A 21,432-nucleotide genomic window follows, 5' to 3' on the forward strand; every position below is an offset into this window, starting at 1 on the left:
CAGTCTGAGATGATTGACGCTTTATGACATGCGTTATCCTGCTGGAAGTAGCCATCAGAAGATGAGTACACTGTGCTCATAAAGGTATGGACATGGTCAGCAACAAAACTCAGGTAGGCTGTGGCGTTGATGCTCAATTGGTACTAAATTGGACCCAAAGTGTGCCAAGAAAATCTCCCCCACACCATTACACCACCACCACCAGTCTGAACCATTGATACAAGGCAGGATGGATTCATGCTTGCATGTAGTTGACGCCAAACTTTGACCCGACCGTCCGAATGTGTCAGCAGATATCGAGCCTCATCAGACCAAGCAACGTTTCTCCAATCTTCTATTGTCCCGTTTTGGTGAGCCTGTGTGAATTGTAGGTTGGAGGTGTTGTGTGTTCAGAGATGCTCTTCTGCAGACCTCGGTTATAACGAGTGGTTTGAGTTGCTGTTGTCTTTCTATCAGCTGGAACCAGTCTGGCCATTCTCCTCTGGCATCAACAAGACATTTTGCGCCCACAGAACTGCCGCTCACTGGATATTCCCCTCGGTTATGTGCACACACTGCAACACTACTGTGTTTAAACCTCTTAAATGGTTAAACACTTTAAATTAAATGACACTTTTTTTTTAAGCCAGGGGTTGTCTTTGTCGATAACACAGAGCTAAAATAGCACAGCATTTATTTAAGTGTGTGCTTTTATTTCACAATAAAAATATTAACAAAACAAAACATGCATTAAGAACACAAAGATCAGTGCATTTTACCTCTAACTTAAATACATAATATAAAAAAAAGTCTCACGTAGCAGTAAGCTGAAATGAACGAAATATAAAATCCATAAACATTTCTACTGATGGCACAGAGAAGATGCTAATCTCATGCTGAACTTAGTAGGCAAAACGGTCCAAAATCAAACGTATTGGAAAAAGTGACTCACGTATTGTGTAAGGAGTCCTAGATTGCAAATAAAACACAAAAGGAAACGTCTGTTAATGTAGCCTGAACAAAAGATGTGTTCAAAAAGTCCTGAGGTCACGTGAAGTCTCTGTTGGGGAGGATCATGGGAGCGATCAGACTCCAGGTGTATAAAGTGAGACAGACCCAGCTGGAGGAGATCTTGACCCACACCGCCGGCCACTTACTCCTCATGGCGTTGTAGTCTGTGTCAGGACTGCGTTCACAATCAAGTGAATTAGAAACAAGATCTTAAACCTGCTGCTGAACTCATGTCTACTGATGTACGTCTGTTTAGTGGAAGCCTGTTTGTGATTGTTTTGTTTTTTTTGAGTTTACATCTCACAGTTGTGCAAAATAAAATGCTGAATTGTGAAGCGATCAAGTCTTAAATTTTAAAATGAAAACTCTGAATTTTGACAAAGAGTAATGCTGGAAACTTACAGCAGGGAAATTGAGTGTTGAACATTCATCTAAAGGAGCTGTTGACATGGAGTTGAAGCAGAGTTTGGTGGAAACCCAAACAATATAAACATAAAAATTAAAAATGAGATCTGTGTAATAACAAAATGACACAAGAAGAAAGTGCTGAACTTCTGAAATGTGTTTAATACTTTATATAAAAGCCTAAAGACGCCTCTCATATAAAGAATAAAGTCATATGCATTGCTCAGGTGTGAGTTTCTCACAGACTTCAACAGAGTGTCAAAATCTTGATGCTTCTGTGGGTCTCGTCTATCAAATCTGAGCTTTATTCTGTATTCTCTATTGAATTCAGCTCAGGTGATTGGCTAGGCCATTCTACAGCTTGATTTTCTTTCTCTGAAAGCATCTGAGAGTCTCCTTGGCTGTGTTTTGGATCATTGTCTTGCTGAAATGTCCACCCTGGTTTCATCTTCATCCTCCTGCTAATGTAGATGTTGGACTGAAGCAGCTGATATTCATTTACACTGAGGAAGGGCAGAGGCTTGCTGAAGAACCACTGAGAGATTTCAGCTGCTGTCTGGGCTTTCACTGTCAAACTACACCTCCCTTTCTTCATCTGTTTAATACTAATTCTCTGTCTCATGTGATTTTATTACGCATAACTTCATTTGCACACTAATTAGATTTGTTTGCATTTATAGATTTCTTTGGTTGTCTCCAACATCCACAATTTCAAGTAAACAGCACCTTTAGAAATGTGTTTTCTGAGAGAAATGGTGATGTGTTCAATACTTATTTCCCCCACTGTAACTCAAAAGTGTCATGCAAATGTGCAATTCTGACCAATTTCAAGCCAGTTTAAATCATTTAAGCACAGGAAACTACAATTTATAAAAGATTAAAATCACATGTAAAAAATAAAAATAAAAGTTTTTACATTGAATTATTATTAAAAAGGAAAAACATAAAGTATTTATTTCATTTGTACCTTTGTTCTACAGTATTTATCAATGCTTATTATTGGTTTATTGCATTTTACGCAGATGAACTCCACACCAAAATCAGCCTGATCAATCTAAAATAAGGAATTCTTTACAAATAGAGCTATTCATTTCATCATGGTCAAATTACACTCAATATACAGTCGAAGTCAAAATTAATCGCCCCCTTGTGAATTTTCTTTTCTGTTTCAAATATTTCCTAAATGATGTTGAACAGATTCAGGAATTTTTCACAGTATTTTCTATAATATTTTTTCTTCTGGGAAAAAGTCTTATTTGATTTATTTCGGCTAGAATAAAAGCAGTTTTTAATTTTATTGAAACCATTTAAGGTCAAAATTATTAGCCCCCCTTAATCTATATTTGTTTTGGATTGTCTCCAGAACAAACCGCTGTAATACAATGGCTTGCCGAATTACCCTAAATTTACCCTACTTAACCTAGTTAAAACTTTAAATGTCACTTTAAGCTGAATACTAGTGTCTTTAAAAATATCTAGTCTAATATTATTTACTGTCATCATGACAAAGACAAAATAAATTAGACAGTTATTAAAATGAGCTATTAAATCTATTATGTTTAGAAATGTGTTGAGAAAATCTGCTCTCCGTTAAACAGCAGTTTGGGAAAAAATAAACAAGGGGGGCTATTAATTCTGACTAATATTTCTGTATATCGCAGAAAAATAAAACATCGCAGCTGTTTCCAGTATTGTAGAGGTTTGTGTGGTCACTCACCTGTACCAGTTGGTGAGCGTCATCATGATGTAAAGAGACGCCAGGAACAGCATGAAGTGGAAGAAAGCGTAGCTGTACTGAACCGTCTCTCTCTCATTATCCTCCATATGATGTGCTGTGGTGTTTTCTTCTGCCGTCTCTGCACTTCTTGCGGCACTTTCATCCTGAACCGTGGCATCTTTAGCCGCTAAGGTTAATTTATTCACTTGACTAGTATTGGAAGAGCGAATGCTGCCAAGAAAACATAAAAACAAAAGAGTCTCTTTATATTGTGTAGACACTACAGCCTTAATAATATGGTCCATCTGGAATTCTTATTGTTTTATCAAAGATGAAAACGCCTTTTGACCACTGTTTTGTTTCAATACTGCCACCTTCTAAAAGTATTCAAAACAATTAGATATATTAGGAAATAATTAACACTATATAATGTCATTCCAACATATTTTTCCAAGAGAATAATTTATAAATAAATAAACTACAAATAATCTGTAAAAATGTACAATATTTCTGACCACAAGTAGATTTAAAAACTGTACCTTGAATACAAAATGCAGAGAACAAAAATGGCCAGGCCGACGATGCTTTGCGCATCCCACCAGCGCAGGTACGGGGCTGTCGGCACCGTTTCCTCCAAGTCTATGATGATGACGGCCGTCTGGTTCTCGATCTCCAGCGGGGTGACGGTGGTGGAGGTGATCTGCTGGATGATGCTGAGCAGACTCGGGTTACACGTGCGATCTGGAGAAACACAATACTTTTACACTCACAGGTTCATTCATTCTTCAAGATGAAGATGACCGAGGTGAGAAACTCTGGTTATATATAGTGAGTTAGGAATCATCTGATTGCATCATGTGTTAGCTGATGCAGAACCAGCCATGATTAATTATAAGCATGTGATTTTCTCGAAATTAGTTTATAAATAAACCCGCACGAAAACAAACCAACCAACAAACAAATCAACCAACCAACCAACTAACCAAATCTACATGTAAACATCACAGCTTAAAGAGATGGCAAACACCTCTCCATTTTGGGTATAATAAATAAAGTAAAGAAAAGAAAAGTAAAGTAAACCAACCTAAAAATAAACAAAGGAACTTACTGACCAACCAATGAACCAACAAACAAACCAACCAATCAACCAATCAATCAATCAGAGATTAAAATCTGCATGTAAAATAATAGCTAGAAGAGAAGGCAAACTTTCCATTTTGAGTAAGAGAATCAATAGAAAAAGAGAAACAAACCAACCAACCAACCAACCAAGGAACGAGTTAACAAAGCAACCAACCAACAAACAAACAAAGCAACCAACCAACCAATCATCAATCAATCAAAGACTAAGATCTACATGTAGAAATCACATCTAAAAGAGAGAGCAAACAACTCTCCAACTTGAGTATGAGAATTAATAAAGTAAACGAACCAACTAACCAACCAACCAAACGATGAACGAACCAATAAAAGAACCAATAAACCAGCCAACCAGCAAACTAACAAACAAACTAACCGATGAACCAACCAATCAATTAATAAACCTCTTTTTATCAAGTTTTGCCTTCTATTTATACTGAGATCACAGAGGGAAGAAATCACTTTCCCGAACGCTCACGCTCAATCTGCCCAGTTGGTGGAATGAACTCCCTAACTGCATCAGAACAGCAGAGTCACTCGCTGTCTTCAAGAAACGACTAAAAACTCAACTATTTAGTCTCCACTACACTTCCTAATCTGCAATTGCCTCTCTGAATATCACACTAACTGTACCCAAAAAAAAATACCAATACTAATACTACTAAAACTTTCCTTCTTAGACTTTACAGACCTGAAACTTGCCTATAGCACTTATTCATTGTTGCTCTTAGTTGTGTAAATTGCTTCCTTGTCCTCATTTGGAAGTCGCTTTGGATAAAAGCGTCTGCTAAATGACTAAATGTAAATGTAAATGAGATAGATTTTGCAGAGTGGACAGATGTGAAAATGCTGTTTTCTTAAGGTGTTGTGATCTTATTGTAGTATCTGATTGGGATGCTCGAGTACCAGTATTTAGTGCTTTTATAACATTTTATAAATGGACAGTGAGATTAAATGTATAAAAAAAAACAGGGAGGTTGCTAACCTGGTTCATTGGTCATGGCTGACCAGGTAAGATACATGGTGTACAAAGTCATGATGGACGACTGTAGAAGACCAGATCTGGGCTGGTATTCCTAAAAAAAAAAAACATATAATGCAAAATATCTAAACATTCTGAAATCAAGAAAAGTTTAATTGAAAGCAATAAGTTTTTTTTTCCGAATAAAAGTCACACATTGAGTAAAAAAAAAAAAACTTCCAACGAATCCAAAAACATCTACTAGAATGTTTATAAATTGAAAAACAATTCTAATAATTTTGCCAGTATAAAGTGCTAAATCCTAAACACGCATATTGTTTTACAGTAAATACCTGTATTGTGGGCAGCACAGACAGAGCAGACGCTGTAACGCACAATAACATGTTGAAGCAGATGAAGAACTTGTTGAGCACACATCCCTCCGGCTGAGTGTAGATGCTGAAGCAGAGAAGCGCCGCCGAGAAGGACAGAATATAGTTCAGTCCTGTTACCAACACTAAAGCTAAGAGGAAATAGACATAATACGCAAATTATAACAAAATATTTATTCAATCAAATCAAATTGCTCCTTCAGATTTGGTGCTATGACTAAATGTTCAGAAATTACAAATAACAAAGATGGTCTGCACTTAGTTTATTAAATAAACACACATATATAAACACATATATATATATACAGAAGGAGATATAATTGTGCAAAACATTTATTGAACAACACAGAGTAAAAATCTGTAGCAATTTATAGTTCTACATGCGTGAAGCTCTTACCTATATACCACCTTTTTTCATTTTCTTTTTCCATTTTATCCACCCAGGATTCGTTCCACGAGTGGGCGAAGTCGATAAGTAAAACCAGCTGAATCAGAATAAAGCAAAAAGCTCCACCGGATCCAACAATAAACCACACTAAAGAAAAAGACAAAATCAACATGCAGTTATGCATAAAAATCACCAATATGTATTTAAAAACAATTAAACATATCGGTATCAGCCGATAGATGTATAAGCAGGCATATCAGTACTGGCTGATAAATAAATAAGCAGACATTTTGGTATCGATTGATGAACGTATGAAGAGACTTATCAGTATCGGCTAATAAATGTATAATCAGAAATATCGGTATGTGCTAATAAATGTATAAGCTGAAATATCAGTATCGGCTGATAAATGTGAAGCAGACTTATCGGTATCGGCTAAAAAATGTATAAACAGACATATTGGTATTGGCTGATAAATGTATGAGTGGACTTATCGGTATCGGCTGATTAATCTATAAGAAGATATATCAGTATCGGCTGATAAATAAGCAGACATATTGGTATCAGCTGATGAATGTATGAGTAGACTTATTGGTATCAGCTTATAAATGAACAAGCAGAAATATCAGTAACGGCTGATAAATGTGTGAGTACACTTATTGGTATCGGTCGATAGATGTATAAGCAGACATATCGGTATTGGCTGATGAATGTATGAGTTGATTTATCGGTATCGGCTGATAAATCTATAAGCAGACATATCGGTATTGGCTGATAAATGTATAAGCAGAAATATCATTATCGGCTGATAAATGTGTAAGCAGACTTATCGGTATCGGCTCAAGAATGTATAGACAGATATAATGATATCGGCTGATGAATGTATGAGTAAACTTATCAGTATCGGCTGATAAATCTATAAGCTGACATATCGGAATTGGCTGATAAATAAATAAGGAGAGATATCGGTATCGGCTGATGAATGTATGAGTAGACTTATTGGTATCGGCTGATAAATCTATAAGCAGAATTATCAGTATTGGCTGATAAATGTGTGAGTACACTTATAGGTATCGGTCGAAAGATGTATAAGCAGACATATCAGTTTTGGCTGATAAATAAATAAGCAGACATATCGGTATCGGCTGATGAATGTATGAGTCTTAAGCAGACTGTAGGTCTCGGCTGATAAATGAATAAGCAGACCAAACAATATCGGCTGATAAATGTTGAAGTAGACTTATCGGTATTGGCTGATAAATCTAAAAATATACATGCTGGTTGAATCATTTCTGATAAAACCCATAACCCACTACATTTGAGTGCATTTGTTTTTAATTATCGGCTTTCATATACACAGTTTTCAGCCAAAACTATCAGTGCATCCATAAAATCTACAATTCTGAAATGAAAACGTTGAAGACTTACTTCTGGTAAAAGGCTCATCTGGAATATAAAAGGCACCAGCAGTGACAGAAATCATGACTGCAATCTTGAAACACCAGAACCTGATGAAATACAGTGCAAGCCACCACATAAGAGTTCCTTGATTCAAATGTTATAATAATGATTTGACTTAAATAATTTATTTGTGTACTCCCCCCACTACTGATCTAGAAGCAGTTTTCTAGAATAAAGTAAATCGAGTATAAAGTACTCCACATTTGAGTGAACTGACCCATTGTGGACGGCAGCTCTGGGATCTCGGCTGTTCTTCACACGGATCATGAACAGGGAGAAGGTGAGAAAAAACAGACTCATGCCACAGCAGACCCGATACACAGCCTTATAGCCAACAAACATCTCACACTGGACATTGGCCTCAATTCCTGGATAACCAGATCTAGCTCCTCCAGTGCAAAACCCAGGGATCTGAGAACGAGCCAATCAAACGATTAAACACTTGGAATATGTTGACTAGCAGGTTTAAGCTATGTTTACAACATGCTAATGCATGCTAGCAATGCGCTAACCATACTACAAACATACTAAAAAGCTAGCTATATGCTACATCGTGCTTGAAATGTGTTACCTACATGCTAAAAATATACTATGCTAATGACATGCTAGGAAATGGTTTAATTGATGGAAACAACAGGTTAGGAAGGCTAAAAACATGCTAGCAAACTGTTAAAGCAAGCTTGCAAAAGGTATAGCAACATGTTATACAGGTTGAAACATAAATAATGGTAGAAACATGACTAAGCAGAATGTTAAAGTATGTTAAATGATAGAAATGTGCTAATTTGTTGTGGAAACATGAGTTGAACTTGAGCTGGCAACCATTTTAAAATGTTAGCAATTTGCTAAACGGATTAAAGATGTGTCAAACATGCTATAAATGTGCTATTATTTTGCTAATTCATGAGAGTGATAATGGTAAAACATGGTAAAATGTGCTACAGATATATGATTTATACTACTAACTTGATCATTCATGCTAGCAATGCTAAGCATATGCTAAATCATTGTTTCTTTCTATATCACCTTGGGTTTACACAAGTCAATATTTAGTTTTTCCAAGCAAAGTTTTCATCTAAAATGTGTGTCAGTATGTTTTCATTTACATGTTATGTATTATTAAATGTCTAAAACATCTTTCCAACAGCTAAGTCATACAACTTCATAACACTCCACATGCAAAACTTGTTGAGCGCCTGAGTGACAAAACGTTTGTCAGCTTCTTGACGCACATTACTGGAAGTATGGGATTATTTCAATCCCCGCTAATGCTTCATAAGAACCCGCGCTTACTCTTTTGAGTTGTTGTTCAACACCAGGCGACAGCATCACACAGGCGATGATTGTGCCGAGCAGAAGGATGAAGGCGTACATGATTCGGGTTACAATAGAGTTCCTGATGTGTGGACAACATCTGCAAGTCAGACATGATGCACAGCTGCAGAGACAGGAAACCTTCAGAGAAAATAAAATGGTCATTAGTATCAAAAATAAAAGTATTAGCATGATTTTAAAGGGAACCTATGACTCCTTTTTTTTTACAAGATGCAAAACAGGTCTCTGATGTTCCTAGAGCGTGTGAAGTTTTCAGCTTAAAATACCACAGAAATAGTGCTTTGATCCTAATTGTGGCGTTTTGGTGACTGTTGCTTTAAATTTAAATGAGATTGTGCTCTTTTTAGAAGAGGGCGGAGCTACAAATGCCTATCCTACAAAACTCTGGCTGCGTCCGAAACTGCCTACTACTCAGTAGGTACTGCATTTGAATTTAAACGTACTACTCGGCCGTTAGAAAAGTACGCTTTATACAGTATGAATGGAATTCAGACGTACTACATCCACCATTTTATCATGGTCACGTGACCTACCTGCATCAGTTGCGTCGATTCACTCCCATTCATGAATTCTCTCGCGGGGCATCATGGGATAGCGCAGTGTGCAAGGGATGCATACTTCAGAATCTCGCTGGAAGTAGTCATCCGGGTACTTCGAATTTTACAGACATACTACTCGGCTCGCATACTGATTTTGGCGTACTGTATAGTATGGAAGTATGCGGTTTAAGACGCAGCCGTTTCAAATTCATTCTGTTTTTTTTTTCTGTTTTATATACTATTGAACAACATTAACATTGATTAATAAAAGTTTGTGTTTACATAATATGTTTTTGAGAACTGTGCATTTGAATTATGTACAGTATATACAACGCACAAACACACATCTATTTGAAAAAATATTTATTTATTTGCAATATTTAGTGCTGGGTTTAATGCAAAAATTAATCATATCCGAAATAATAGTTTGTTTTGACATATATACACATACACACACATACACACACAGATATATATTTAAATTTATTTTTATTTATATTTAGATAGAAAATATGTGTATATATATAACAAGCTACATTTAAATATCTATGTAACAAACTTGTTTTGTTTTTATGTATTTGTGTGTATCAGTCAGCTACAAATGCTGTTACAAAACTGTCAAACTGCTCTTTTGAATAGTTTAATATATTATATGTTTTTGTAAACTGTGCATTTTAATTATGCATCTATAAATGCATTATGCATGCATTTATTTGAGAAAATATTTATTTATATTTATATATAATATTTAGTGCAGGGCAAAAAATAATTGCATTCAAAATAAAAGGTTGTTCTGACATAATATGTGTGTGTATAAATATATATATATATATATATATATATATATATATATATATATATATATATATATATATATATATATATATATATATATATATATATATATATATATAAATACACAAGCAGGGATATATTTTAATTTCTTTTTATTTATATTTGGATATAAAAAATATGTGTACATGATATAATTTATTTCTTAGGGTCGGGTTGCGGCTGGAAGGGCATCCCCTACATAAAAAATATGCTGGAAAAGTTGAGGGTTCATTCCCCTGTGGTAACCCCTGATTAATAAAGGGACTAAGCAAGAAAATGAATGAATGATCCAAATTATATACAAATTTAAATATGTATGTACTAAAATACATTTGTATTTGTTTCTATGAGTGTGTATCACATACACATGATATATATATATATATATATATATATATATATATATATATATATATATATATATATATATATATATATATATATATATATATATATATATATTAATATCTAAAGGCACACATATATACTGTCAAAACAAACTTTTATTTTGAATCTTTGCAAAACAGTAATAATACTTATGTATATTGCAAATTTTATATAAAGATATATGTAAATGTATGTTTGCTTGTGTGTGTATAATCTTATATACCTAATAAATACAAACAGTAAACGCACAAGCATTATGTAAATGCAAATTTTTATTTTATAACTGTGGTTAACCGTTTGGCAGCATTATATTTTTAATAGCTTAATTTTATTTATTTTTTTATTTTTTTAATTTAAAAAAATAATTTAAAACTTAATTTTTAATTTTCTTTTTTAAGTAATATTCATGAAAATTGAGCATTTTTGCATAACAGGACTATTTCAAAAATTTTATATTGTAATACATCCCTGATCGCTTAGTGTAGAGTAATGCTACCAGACACTTTTAGAGTTTTCATACATTAAGTCAGTTTTCGTTAGTTATAATAAACCAGTGTTATATGGCTGTTTTAAATATGTAAATCATTAGCGGATACATGTTAATCCTGGCACTACTATGATTACATATATATTAAATCATGACTGAAAGTTCAGCATGATTGAGCTCTGTGATTGGAGGATGTAAAATTACACTGACAGACTTCAAACAGGGTTACGGTTATAACACTGACAGCTCTCACTATAATAGGGTTATGGTTATAATTATGACAGTGGCAGCTCTCACTATAATAGGGTTACAGTAATGATAGTGACAGTTATCATTCATTTAATAGGGTTACAGTAATGAGAGTGACATCTATCATTTTAATAGGGTTATGTTTATGATAGTGACATCTGTTTAATAAGGCGATGCTCGCTGAAATCATTTCGGTAGGTTATAAAACGCTATTTAGATACCAAAAGAGTGAGAAATGAGCCTAATATTATGAATCCTTACATGCAGGAAGTATTATTAATGGATATTAGTGTTCTCAGAGATATGAAGATTGTGTCTACGATAGCAGCAGGAGGTGAAGAAGCTGTGTGTGAATTAGACTCTCCGACTTACAGTGAGATCTGATCTGAGCTCAGTCTGCTGTAAACAACTTAATACTACTGTCACCTTGAGCGGTCATGTGACCAGCGGAGCAGATCAGCCATGTGCTCTGTGTTATGGATATAACAAAACACACTGTCAAAATATCTGTTGATTAACACTTTCTGTATTTTGAGATTTGGTGTTCTGTTTATTCCTGGTGGAGAATTGCATTATGGGATGTTGATCTTTGCCCTGTCGACATGTTAATGTAGGGAATTCAACTCTAGAGTTTAACAAAGTGACTTTTAGAGACATTTTAGTCATTTAAATATAATGTATAAGAAATAAAATCTAGAGAAATAAGTTTGTAAATTAACGGAAAATGTACTGCAGTTTATGACAAGATTTTGTAGTGTAACATACAACACCAACCCTAACAATAATAGATCATTTTACACTGTTAAAAATGTCAGAAAAAGTCACTTTATTTTTAATTTTCAAGGGTAAAACTTGCTGAAAGAAAGATCAAGCTCCCATAATGCAATTCAAAAGCATAAATAAATGGGAATAAATTAAAATAAAAAGATGAATCACAAAATACAGAAAACTGCTAATTTATGGATTTTTTTAGTGCATGTATAAACTACAGTATATATTAATGTGTGTGTGTGTGTGTGTGTGTGTGTGTGTGTGTGTGTGTGTGTGTGTGTGTTTGTACTCGTTTTTATATCCTGGTGGGTACTTAACTGCCTTAATTGTGTTACTGTGGGGACCAAAATTGAGGTTCATGCTTATAAATCAGACAGAATAAAGTATTTTGAAAATGTAAAAATGCAGATTGTTTCCTATGAGGGGTGGGTTTAGGGGTAGAGGCATAGTATATACAGTTTGCATAGTAGAAGCATTCTTATATCTATAAGAGTCCCCAACGGTGTATAATGGCCCGTTTCATGTGAGTGGTATGGTATGGTTCAGTTCGGTACGCTTTTATGGCCATTTCCACTGTCAAAAGGTACCTAAAAGTGAACCGTACCTTTCCACCTTTTGGGTACCCCTTGCAAAGGGTACCAAGCACACCAAACACGTACCGTCACACACACGGACCTGAACGCTATTGGTTTACAGAGATACGTCACTCGCTCCTGCAACAAGCCAGAATTAAAACAAAGCAACTGCCATGTTTTTTTTTTAATACACAGCCGAGACAATACACTGTAATAATATATGCATATGATAACGAGCCATGATCGAGCCCAAACAAACCTTGTCGTCGTCTTGATGAACAGCCACAAAGCCAAGAAGAAGAGCAGATTGTACCCTTTGCCCTGTAGTTTTTTACGAGTCTGTCTAAAGCGCGAGCGGTTTCGCTTGCTCGTTTGCGTGTCTATATTTGACATAAAAAAAACTTCTTGTGTTGATGATAATGGCGTGCGTGATTATTGAAGCGCTTCTGACATCCATTCCTTTCAGAAATAGGATAGGATCAACTTCATTTGTATATCATCATTGCTCTAAACAGACAGTAAAATAAATAAAACAAAACAATTAAGAACATACATTGTTTACAAGATAAGACCGTATATAAATATGAAATATATAAAACATGGAACCCGGTCAGGTGTTAATGTACTACAGATGCAGTGTTATTAGTAGAGTTCAACAGTGTTATCGAGGTAGGAACAAACGAAAGCTTCAGTCTATTGGTTTTACACATTGGCATTCTCAGTCTTTTTTTTCCCTGATGGTAACAGCTGATAATCACTGAAAAGAGGATGTGTGGAATCAGCACTAATATTTATGGCTCTTCTAATAAACAGGCGGTCACGAGGAGAGCCATAAATATTAGTGCTGATTCCACACATCCTCTTTTCAGTGAAACTTTCTGTCGGACACTACACCCACCAAAAGGTACCCTTTCATCAGTGAAAACGCAAACCTGATGAAGGTGACCCGTACCGTACTGTACCACTCAGTGGAAATAAGCCATAAGAACTTGTCTGTCTCTGTGTGTGTCTGTGTCTGTGTGTGTACATGTTTTTGTGACATATCAGGACAGAAATCTATATAATAACATAAGTATGACACAGATATTACAATTATGAGGACACTGCTGATGTCCTCATTTCTCAAAAAGCTTATAAAACACATAAAATTAGCTTATTTCAGAAAGTAAAACTAGTTTCCTGTGATGGTTGGGTTTTAGGCATATGGTATGGGTAGGGCAATACAAGATACAGTATAAAACTAATAGAAAACTTTTGTAATTTCCCCACAAATCACAAAAACAAACATCTTTCTGTGTGTGTTCATTTAATTTGTAAAAAACTAAAACTAAGAGAAATTAGATTTGTCCAAAAACCTGCGCATGCGCAGTCGCGGAACTGAACTGCAGTGACCCGCCGCGCTGCTGACTGACTGACTGTCAGAGGAAACAATGATGTCTAATCCAGTTAAGCACAAGCGTAAGAAACAGGTGATTTTCCTGACCTGTCCTGCTTTCAGTAGCCTACACATGCGATTCATAAACGTTTTAGCAACTTCATTAAAAACAGAATATATTCAATAAACACCGACTTACCCAACGAGTCAGGCTCCTCAACACAGCAGACATAATTTACCGTTAACCACAAAATAACAGTCTTCAAGAGCCGCGGTGCCTCTAAACTCCTGTTAAAGTCGAGTTTGAGTCTACTCAGAAGGATATCTAAAGCAATAAAAGCAGATTATTGATAAATAATGCTGAAAAACATCATGCTGGCAGTAACTGATGTGCTTATCAGTTCCGATCCAAACAGGCGCCTGTGTTTGAGTTCAGGAATGACAGGTGGGAGAGCCGTCACGTGACCAAACATAGTTAATATTAATTAGGCTGTGTGACGTTCAGCCAAGAGGCGTTATTGATTTGCTGAGAAGGCCACGGTTTATGGGAAGCTAGCCAATAAGCAGAATTCTACATGTTTAGCTCATGAATATTCATTAATCCGTGCGAAGGAACGAAGAAACTCCACGACCTCGTTAATATTCATAAGCTACACCTTCGTCATAGCCAGATTCGCTGTCATGAACTTCTATTCTCTTTTTCATGTAATCATTTGTCAAAATTCATTCATTCATTTTCCTTCGGCCTAGTCCTTTTATTAATTAGGGGTCGCCACAGCGCAATGAAACGCCAACTTATCCAGCATAAGTTGTACACAGTGAATGCCTGGGAAACATCCACATTCACACACATACAGTGGTTGCCAGGTATTTCATCAGTTCCATTCAAAACCACACTACGCAAACATATAGGAGTACACCACAATTTGAACATGAACATTTTTATCTGTCTCAGTGAATATGGGTAATATATATATTGGTGCATTTGAACGAAACACATTTATCAAACAGATACATTTATTAAAATCATATTTTAGTCACAGAAATGAAAAGGTAATAGATTTAAATTATTGCAAAAAAAAATCACAAACTACATTTCAACAACATTGTATATATATTTTTTATTTCTCTTAATTTTTGCTATTTTCTTTTCATTTATTTATTATTTTCCCCTAAAATATAAATTTGGGCTACTAATTTTTGGACCATTATTGTAAGTTATTTAGATTTGGCTTCAGTGCTGACTAATCTAATGTATACGCACAAATATAATATTGTAAAGCACACTATAGAAATTATTAATTTAACTGAGAGATTTGTGGGGAGTGCACTCATATATGCTGTGCACGTTTTGTTAGCAAATGACTATAATATTTTCTAAAATTCTTCTCAAATTATCAAAACATTCCTCTTATGTTCTGCTATTCTCTCAATCTTTCCCCATATGCCTTTTCTAACTGGAGTAATGCAAAAATCTTAAATTCAATATAAGAAACTGGTCTAGCAGAGACCATTTTATAGAAATGATTAGAAATTTATAAATGTAAAATATATTTGTAATATTCTTTAAAAAATAAACTAAATATAATATCCAATGTTTCTTGAAGTTGTGTTACTGACAATATTAACCAGAAAAGTGATAGGTTTATCTCTTTTAAATATTGCATTAAAAATTCAATACAAATATATTTATTAAAAAAAACAAATGTAAACTATATAACTCAGAATTATAAGCCCCCCTTTGATTTTTTCCCTTTTTGAAATATTTTCCGAATGATGTTTAACAGAGCAAGGAAATGTTCACAGTATGTCTGATAATATTTTTTCTTCTGGAGAAAGTTTTATTTGTTTTATTTCGGCTAGAAGAAAAGCAGTTTTTAATTTTTTAAACACTATTTTAAGGTCAAAATTATTAGCCCATTTAAGCTATATACATTTTTGATAGTCTACCATCGTTATACAATAACTTGCCTAATTACCCTAACCTGCCTAGTTAACCTAATTAACCTAGTTAAGCCTTTAAATGTCACTTTAAGCTGTATAGAAATGTCTTGAAGAATATCTATTCAAATATTATTTACTGTCATCATGACAAAGATTTAAAAAAATCAGTTATTAGAAATGAGTTTTTAAAACTATTATGATTAGAAATTTGTTCAAGAAATCTGCTCTCCGTTAAACAGAAATTGGGGGAAAATCAAACAGGGGGTCTAAATTTTGACTTCAACTGTATATATATATATATATATATATATATATATATATATATATATATATATATATATATATATATATAAATTATTTTTTTTATTATTTCTCTTTACATCAATTTAAATTTACTAGAACAAAACGAGAAAACCATTGCCAACATTAAACAAAACAATTTACATCATAAATCATAATTAAACATAACATAAAAAACACTAAACAATAAACATTATTTACTGCACATAATCAACCCACAAAAATCAATTTACACCAATTTATATATGTTTAAAGATTCAAGTTGCCACACAGAGACAGTATTAAGCAACACAGGATAAAACACAATTAAAACTATTTTCGTTAATATTTGGGGATCATAGTTAAAAACATATTCACTAATATATTTCTTAATTTGCGTTCTGAAAATGAACTCAGGGGACTGCAACAGCATGTGGGCGAGTAATTAATAACAGACTTTATTAATTTTATTATTTATTAATTACTTTATAGAGACAATTCGGAACTTGCAAACTCTAACTTTACAGACACAAACTAAAAAAAAAGTTGTTAGAAGTTTGATCAATGTGAAATGCTTCAGTTTGAGTCAGTGTTACAACCAATTATTCAACAACGAAGTACATGTACAAATAAATCAAACACGTTGACAAAATGTGTGAAAATAAATAAATAATTCACAAAGTAATACAAGTTACATGTAACATTAATAGTTATGTAGAAAGGCTAAAATAAAATAAAATACATTTTATTTAACAAACAAATAAATATAAACTAACAAATGCTTAAATACTAATATTAAATAATAATAGAAAATAATAAAACAAATAACTAACTAACTAGCCAAATTTAAATGAAAGGAAAAAAGACAATAATTAAAACTACACTAGTATGCTAAAATAAAACATATTGTATAGCAAAGCAAAACAAATCACAACATTATAATCTATCTTAGCTAAACACAAATCTAAAAGGCTGATAACATAAAAAAAAGAGTTGATTTTAAAAGAATCGTACTGTATTGTTGTTTTAATTAGTTTGTTCTTTTACACCTTGATTACATTTCACTTGAATAAGCATCCCAGTGATTTAGCAGCCGGAGCTGTCAGCATATTAGCCTGGTTTTTGTGCGTGATGTGAATCTGTAAACAGACAGACAGATAATAACAGAACAGTTAAGAACAAATACTATTATCTATTTAATAGTTACTAGTATTCTTTACTTCATTTACTCGCCTGTCCTGTATCCTCATTCACTGTTCCCTATGTTAGTCCACTAATATAGTCTACTTACAAGAGGGAATGGAATTGATTTACCACTTCTTGGTCAGACCCTGTGATAGTTATTTAACATTAATTACTTTGGCTGTCTGAAATACTCGCTTCCGATTGGTCAGCTGCAAAATTTTCAGTTACCTTATTCCCAGATAACAACCCATAAACAACACAGGCTCATTCGGGAACAGAGAATCAATAAACTATTACAGCTCAGAACAATGTTTTGTGTCTAATTTTTATGGTTTGTGGCTAGTAGCTGTGTAATAAGTGGGGTGAAGTACATCCAGGATGGTTGTTTTTGCAGAATAAAAGCCCTTTAGTCTTATACTACAGTGCTCTGCTTTGCCTGTCGGGGTTTATTCGGTGATAACAACCTCCCGGATGTACTTTATGCGAAACCTAGCCATCTCTATATTAGTAATGAAACAAAGTATTTTGATTTCTGTCATGTATTCAAATATCTTTTAACAGTTTAAAAATGTATTCAGAAACGTACACCGATAGTATTCTGCTGTGGACGCCATCTTGTGGTCAGACTCAGAAATTTATTCATCATGTGAACTCACACAGTGCATTATGGCAGAGGTTCCCAAACTTTTCAGCCTGCGACCCCTAATATGACGATGCCAGTGACTCGCGACCCCCAATATCCTGGTTATGAATACAGAAACCTTGCTTGCAATGTCACACACACACCAAAACACCCAGGTAAATTCTTCGTTAAATGTCAGTGCTGTAAATGGGCCAGAAACTTTAACCTGGTGTTATAAAATCAATCTGCTGCATTTGACGCTATTGCTGTGTCTTTAATATAATGTAATTACCACTGGGGTCGCAATCCAATAGAACTAGTAACTATAAGCTACTATAGTAACTATATAGTAATTATAAATGACTATATTTTTCTCTTAAGTAGGTTATGGATAAAATATGGTCATTCTTATGTGATTTAACAATAATAAATAGATTTTTTTAAATCACCAGGCGACCCTCCCTTATTGTCCCGCGACCCCTTTGAGAACCCCTGCATTATGGGTATTTAATTGCTGGCAGGTGTACAAGGGTTGTTATTGCAATGCATTGTGGAATTGACAGTGCACTATTTAAAGGTATAGGGGGCGAATTCAGATACAGCCCAGGACTTCATTTCCCACAACCCATTGCACTGATTAACGCTTCACCTGTTTTCCATTATCTGCACCATTAAAAGGAGTATTCCCCCCCAAAATCCAAATTAACTCCTAATATACTTTTTTACCATGTATTTTTGGCTGAAAACGAAAGATTTTCGACAGCCAAAGAGTCTAATATTAACTAATATCCATTTAATAGGTGTAGGCATCTCATGAATAAGTAATAGTGTTTATTTAATAGGTACTAGTATCTAATCTAGTATCTAGTTTTCAATCACTAAGAACTAATGTTGCACAATAAGTGCTTGTAGCTAACGAATTAGTACTAATATTTAATGGAACAGATACTAGAATCTATAAAAACATGCACTAGTAGCATGCAAATCAGGTTAATTATATAGATTAAATGTGATAAGGGCCTGCCATACACTCTCGAATCTGCTCATGTGTTTTTATGTTGTGTATAAACACACTTACTGTACACGGAGGCTGCATCCACGGCTCTCCGTCAACCTGCATGGGGAGAGTTTTACAAGTCCTGCAGCAGAAGATGACATGTAAATCCACATATAATGCTTTTTTCATAAATCTGCTCGATTGGAATGGTGGAATACTGTAAAACAGCTTCACCTGACAGTGATGTGAGCCGCCTGAGCCAGTCGATGTGCTTTACTCTTCAGTCCGGTGTAAATCTGACCCATCTCCAGCACACTCTCCAGACCAACAACCTCCAGCAGTTCATCACTCATGTCTACAGCAGAGCAAAACAGCTTTTTTACATTTTGCAGTCCTGTTTAGAATAGTGAGTTCAATATAGGAAATATACAACACATTAAATTATCATAAATTATTTAAGTTCATCAAAGAATACAGTTGTTTTTTCTTTTTCAAATATTCCCCAAATCATGTTTAACAGATTCTGGAATTTTTCACAGTATTTCTTATAATATTTTTTCTTCTGGAGAAAGTCTTATTTATTTTATTTCAGCTAGAATAAAAAACATTTTAAAAAACAAGCTAAATAATCTGCCAATGGGGTAAGCAAAATAAACTTGTTTTCCCTTTTGACATGAGATTATTTTGCGTACCCCATTGGCAGATTATTTTAGCTTGTTTTAAGGAAAAACCCAGTTAATTTTGGTATATTATTTCTTAAAACAAGACAATATTTTTACTAGTCTATAAAATGCTTTTTGGTTTAGGAATTTTGAGTTTTTTGGACTAAAAACAAGACAAAAAAATTAAGTAAAGTGTGAGATATTATAGGTTTTCCAGTGTTTCTAGCATATTCAACTAAACTGGTCAACAACTACGCCATCTAATAATAGTTAACTTATCAAATGATAAGGTAACACTTGTATTAATTAATGCATTTACTAAAATGAACAAACAATGAAGGCGGCACAGTGGCTCAGTGGCTAACACTGTGGCCTCACAGCAAGAAGGTCGCTGGTTCGAGTCCCGGCTGGTTCAGTTGGCATTTCTGTGTGGAGTTTGCATGTTCTCCCCATGTTGGCGTAGGTTTCCTCCGGGTACTCCGGTCTCCCCCACAGTCCAAACACATGCGCTATAGGGGAATTAATGAACTAAACTGGCCGTAGTGTATGAGTGTGTGTGTGACTCTATGGGTGTTTCCCAGTACTAGCTTATGGCTGGAAGCATATGCTGGATCAGTTGGTGGTTCATTCCGCTGTGGCGGCCCCTAATGAATAAAGGAACTAAGCTGAAGGAAAATGATTGAATGAATGATAATCATATTCTGACCCTGTGAGCAGGTCTGGAGAGCCTCAGGGTCGACTCGGACCTCTTGCCATGTTTTTGGTTTCTCAGCACTCTTGGTTTCCCCCCACAGGTTTGAACCGCCGTGCATGCTGGGAATGTTGAGCACGGCGACACCTTCCAGAGACAGTCTGCTCAGGTCCACAGGAACACCACAGCACTGCAGACACCAGCAAACTACAGTTATTTTTAGTACAGTTCAATTTAACACACTTCAGATTGACAATTGAGGGCGGACAGGCGACTCAGTGGTTAGCACTGTGTTCTCACAGCAAGAAGGTCGCTGGTTCGAGTCACGGCAGGCCAGTTGTCATTACTGTGTGGAGTTTGCATGTTCTCCTAGTGTTGGCGTGGGTTTCATCCTGGTGCTCCGGTCTTTCCCTCAGTCCAAACAGATGCACTACAGGGCAATTGGGTGAACAAAATTGGCCGTAGTGTACGAGTGTGTGTGTGAATGAGTGTGTATGGGTGTATCCCAGTACTGGAAGGGTATCCACTGTGTAAAACATATGCTGGATAGGTTGTCGCTGTAGCAACCCCTGATGAATAAAGGGACTAAACCAAAGGACAATGAAGGAATCAAAATCTTGAAGAAAATGTACTTATATTAAAGGGCACCTATGGTGAAAATTCTACTTTTCAAGCTATTTGGACAGACATATGTGTATATATAGTGTATAGATAATCATATCGGGGTGATATAAACACACCCAGTGCTTTTTTTTTTTAATTTAACAACCTAAAAACGGTGGACCAATTGGAGCGGTTTTCAGACCGTCGCAACTTTACGTAGGAGTACAGTCACCCCGCCCACAGAATTGATTGACAGCTGCACGCATTAACATGTTCCGGTAGTCACATGTATATGTCAACAATACCAGACATACGCAAAGCAACCGGGAATAAAAGGTCTGTTCTGTTCGCTAGGATCAGCAATCATCATCAAATGCGATTTAGAGTAAGTGAAACTTAAGAGCGAGTTTCAAATGTTTAAAGTGTTTTAAAACAGTGCACGT

At 34.9% G+C, this 21,432-nt stretch overlaps 3 protein-coding genes across 5 annotated transcripts in view; 1 reads left to right on the forward strand and 2 right to left on the reverse strand.

Annotated features, from left to right (window-relative positions):
• The window catches only part of rbms2a (RNA binding motif, single stranded interacting protein 2a), a 608,287-nt gene that overhangs the window by 583,089 nt on the left and 3,766 nt on the right, over positions 1–21,432 (forward strand). The gene's annotated exons all lie outside the window — the stretch shown is intronic.
• Positions 672–14,440, reverse strand: serinc3 (serine incorporator 3). The gene is made up of 10 exons (XM_087273072.1): positions 14,206–14,440; positions 8,748–8,909; positions 7,672–7,865; positions 7,422–7,501; positions 6,003–6,140; positions 5,567–5,736; positions 5,238–5,328; positions 3,652–3,853; positions 3,113–3,343; positions 672–1,165 (listed from the first exon to the last, which is right to left on the reverse strand). The coding sequence occupies exons 1-10, from the start codon at positions 14,236–14,238 to the stop codon at positions 1,027–1,029; spliced, it is 1,440 nt and encodes a 479-aa protein (XP_087129198.1). The 5' UTR covers positions 14,239–14,440; the 3' UTR covers positions 672–1,026.
• Positions 16,664–21,432, reverse strand: part of dgkab (diacylglycerol kinase, alpha b) — a 29,782-nt gene continuing 25,013 nt past the window's right edge. Inside the window, exons 20-23 of one of the 2 annotated variants that reach the window (XM_087272624.1) lie at positions 20,402–20,576; positions 19,268–19,388; positions 19,115–19,175; positions 16,664–17,368 (exon numbers count right to left, since the gene is read on the reverse strand). In XM_087272624.1, the coding sequence (XP_087128750.1) occupies positions 17,291–17,368; positions 19,115–19,175; positions 19,268–19,388; positions 20,402–20,576 (435 nt within the window). In that variant the 3' untranslated portion in view covers positions 16,664–17,290. 2 annotated transcript variants of the gene reach the window in all.

This window comes from Danio rerio, chromosome 11, assembly GCF_052040795.2.
Source record: "Danio rerio strain M-AB ecotype USA chromosome 11, GRCz13ab, whole genome shotgun sequence".
NCBI lineage: Eukaryota > Metazoa > Chordata > Actinopteri > Cypriniformes > Danionidae > Danio > Danio rerio.

Bases quoted from the DNA above. Each gene is read 5' to 3' on its own strand.
- serinc3 (XM_087273072.1), bottom strand. From the start codon at position 14,238: ATGTCTGCTGTGTTGAGGAGCCTGACTCGTTGG. The intron at 7,502-7,671 runs GTCAGTTCACTC...GTATTTCATCAG, and splicing joins AGAGCTGCCGTCCACAATGG to GTTCTGGTGTTTCAAGATTG. The intron at 1,166-3,112 runs GTGAGTGACCAC...TTGTGAACGCAG, and splicing joins ACGCTCACCAACTGGTACAG to TCCTGACACAGACTACAACG.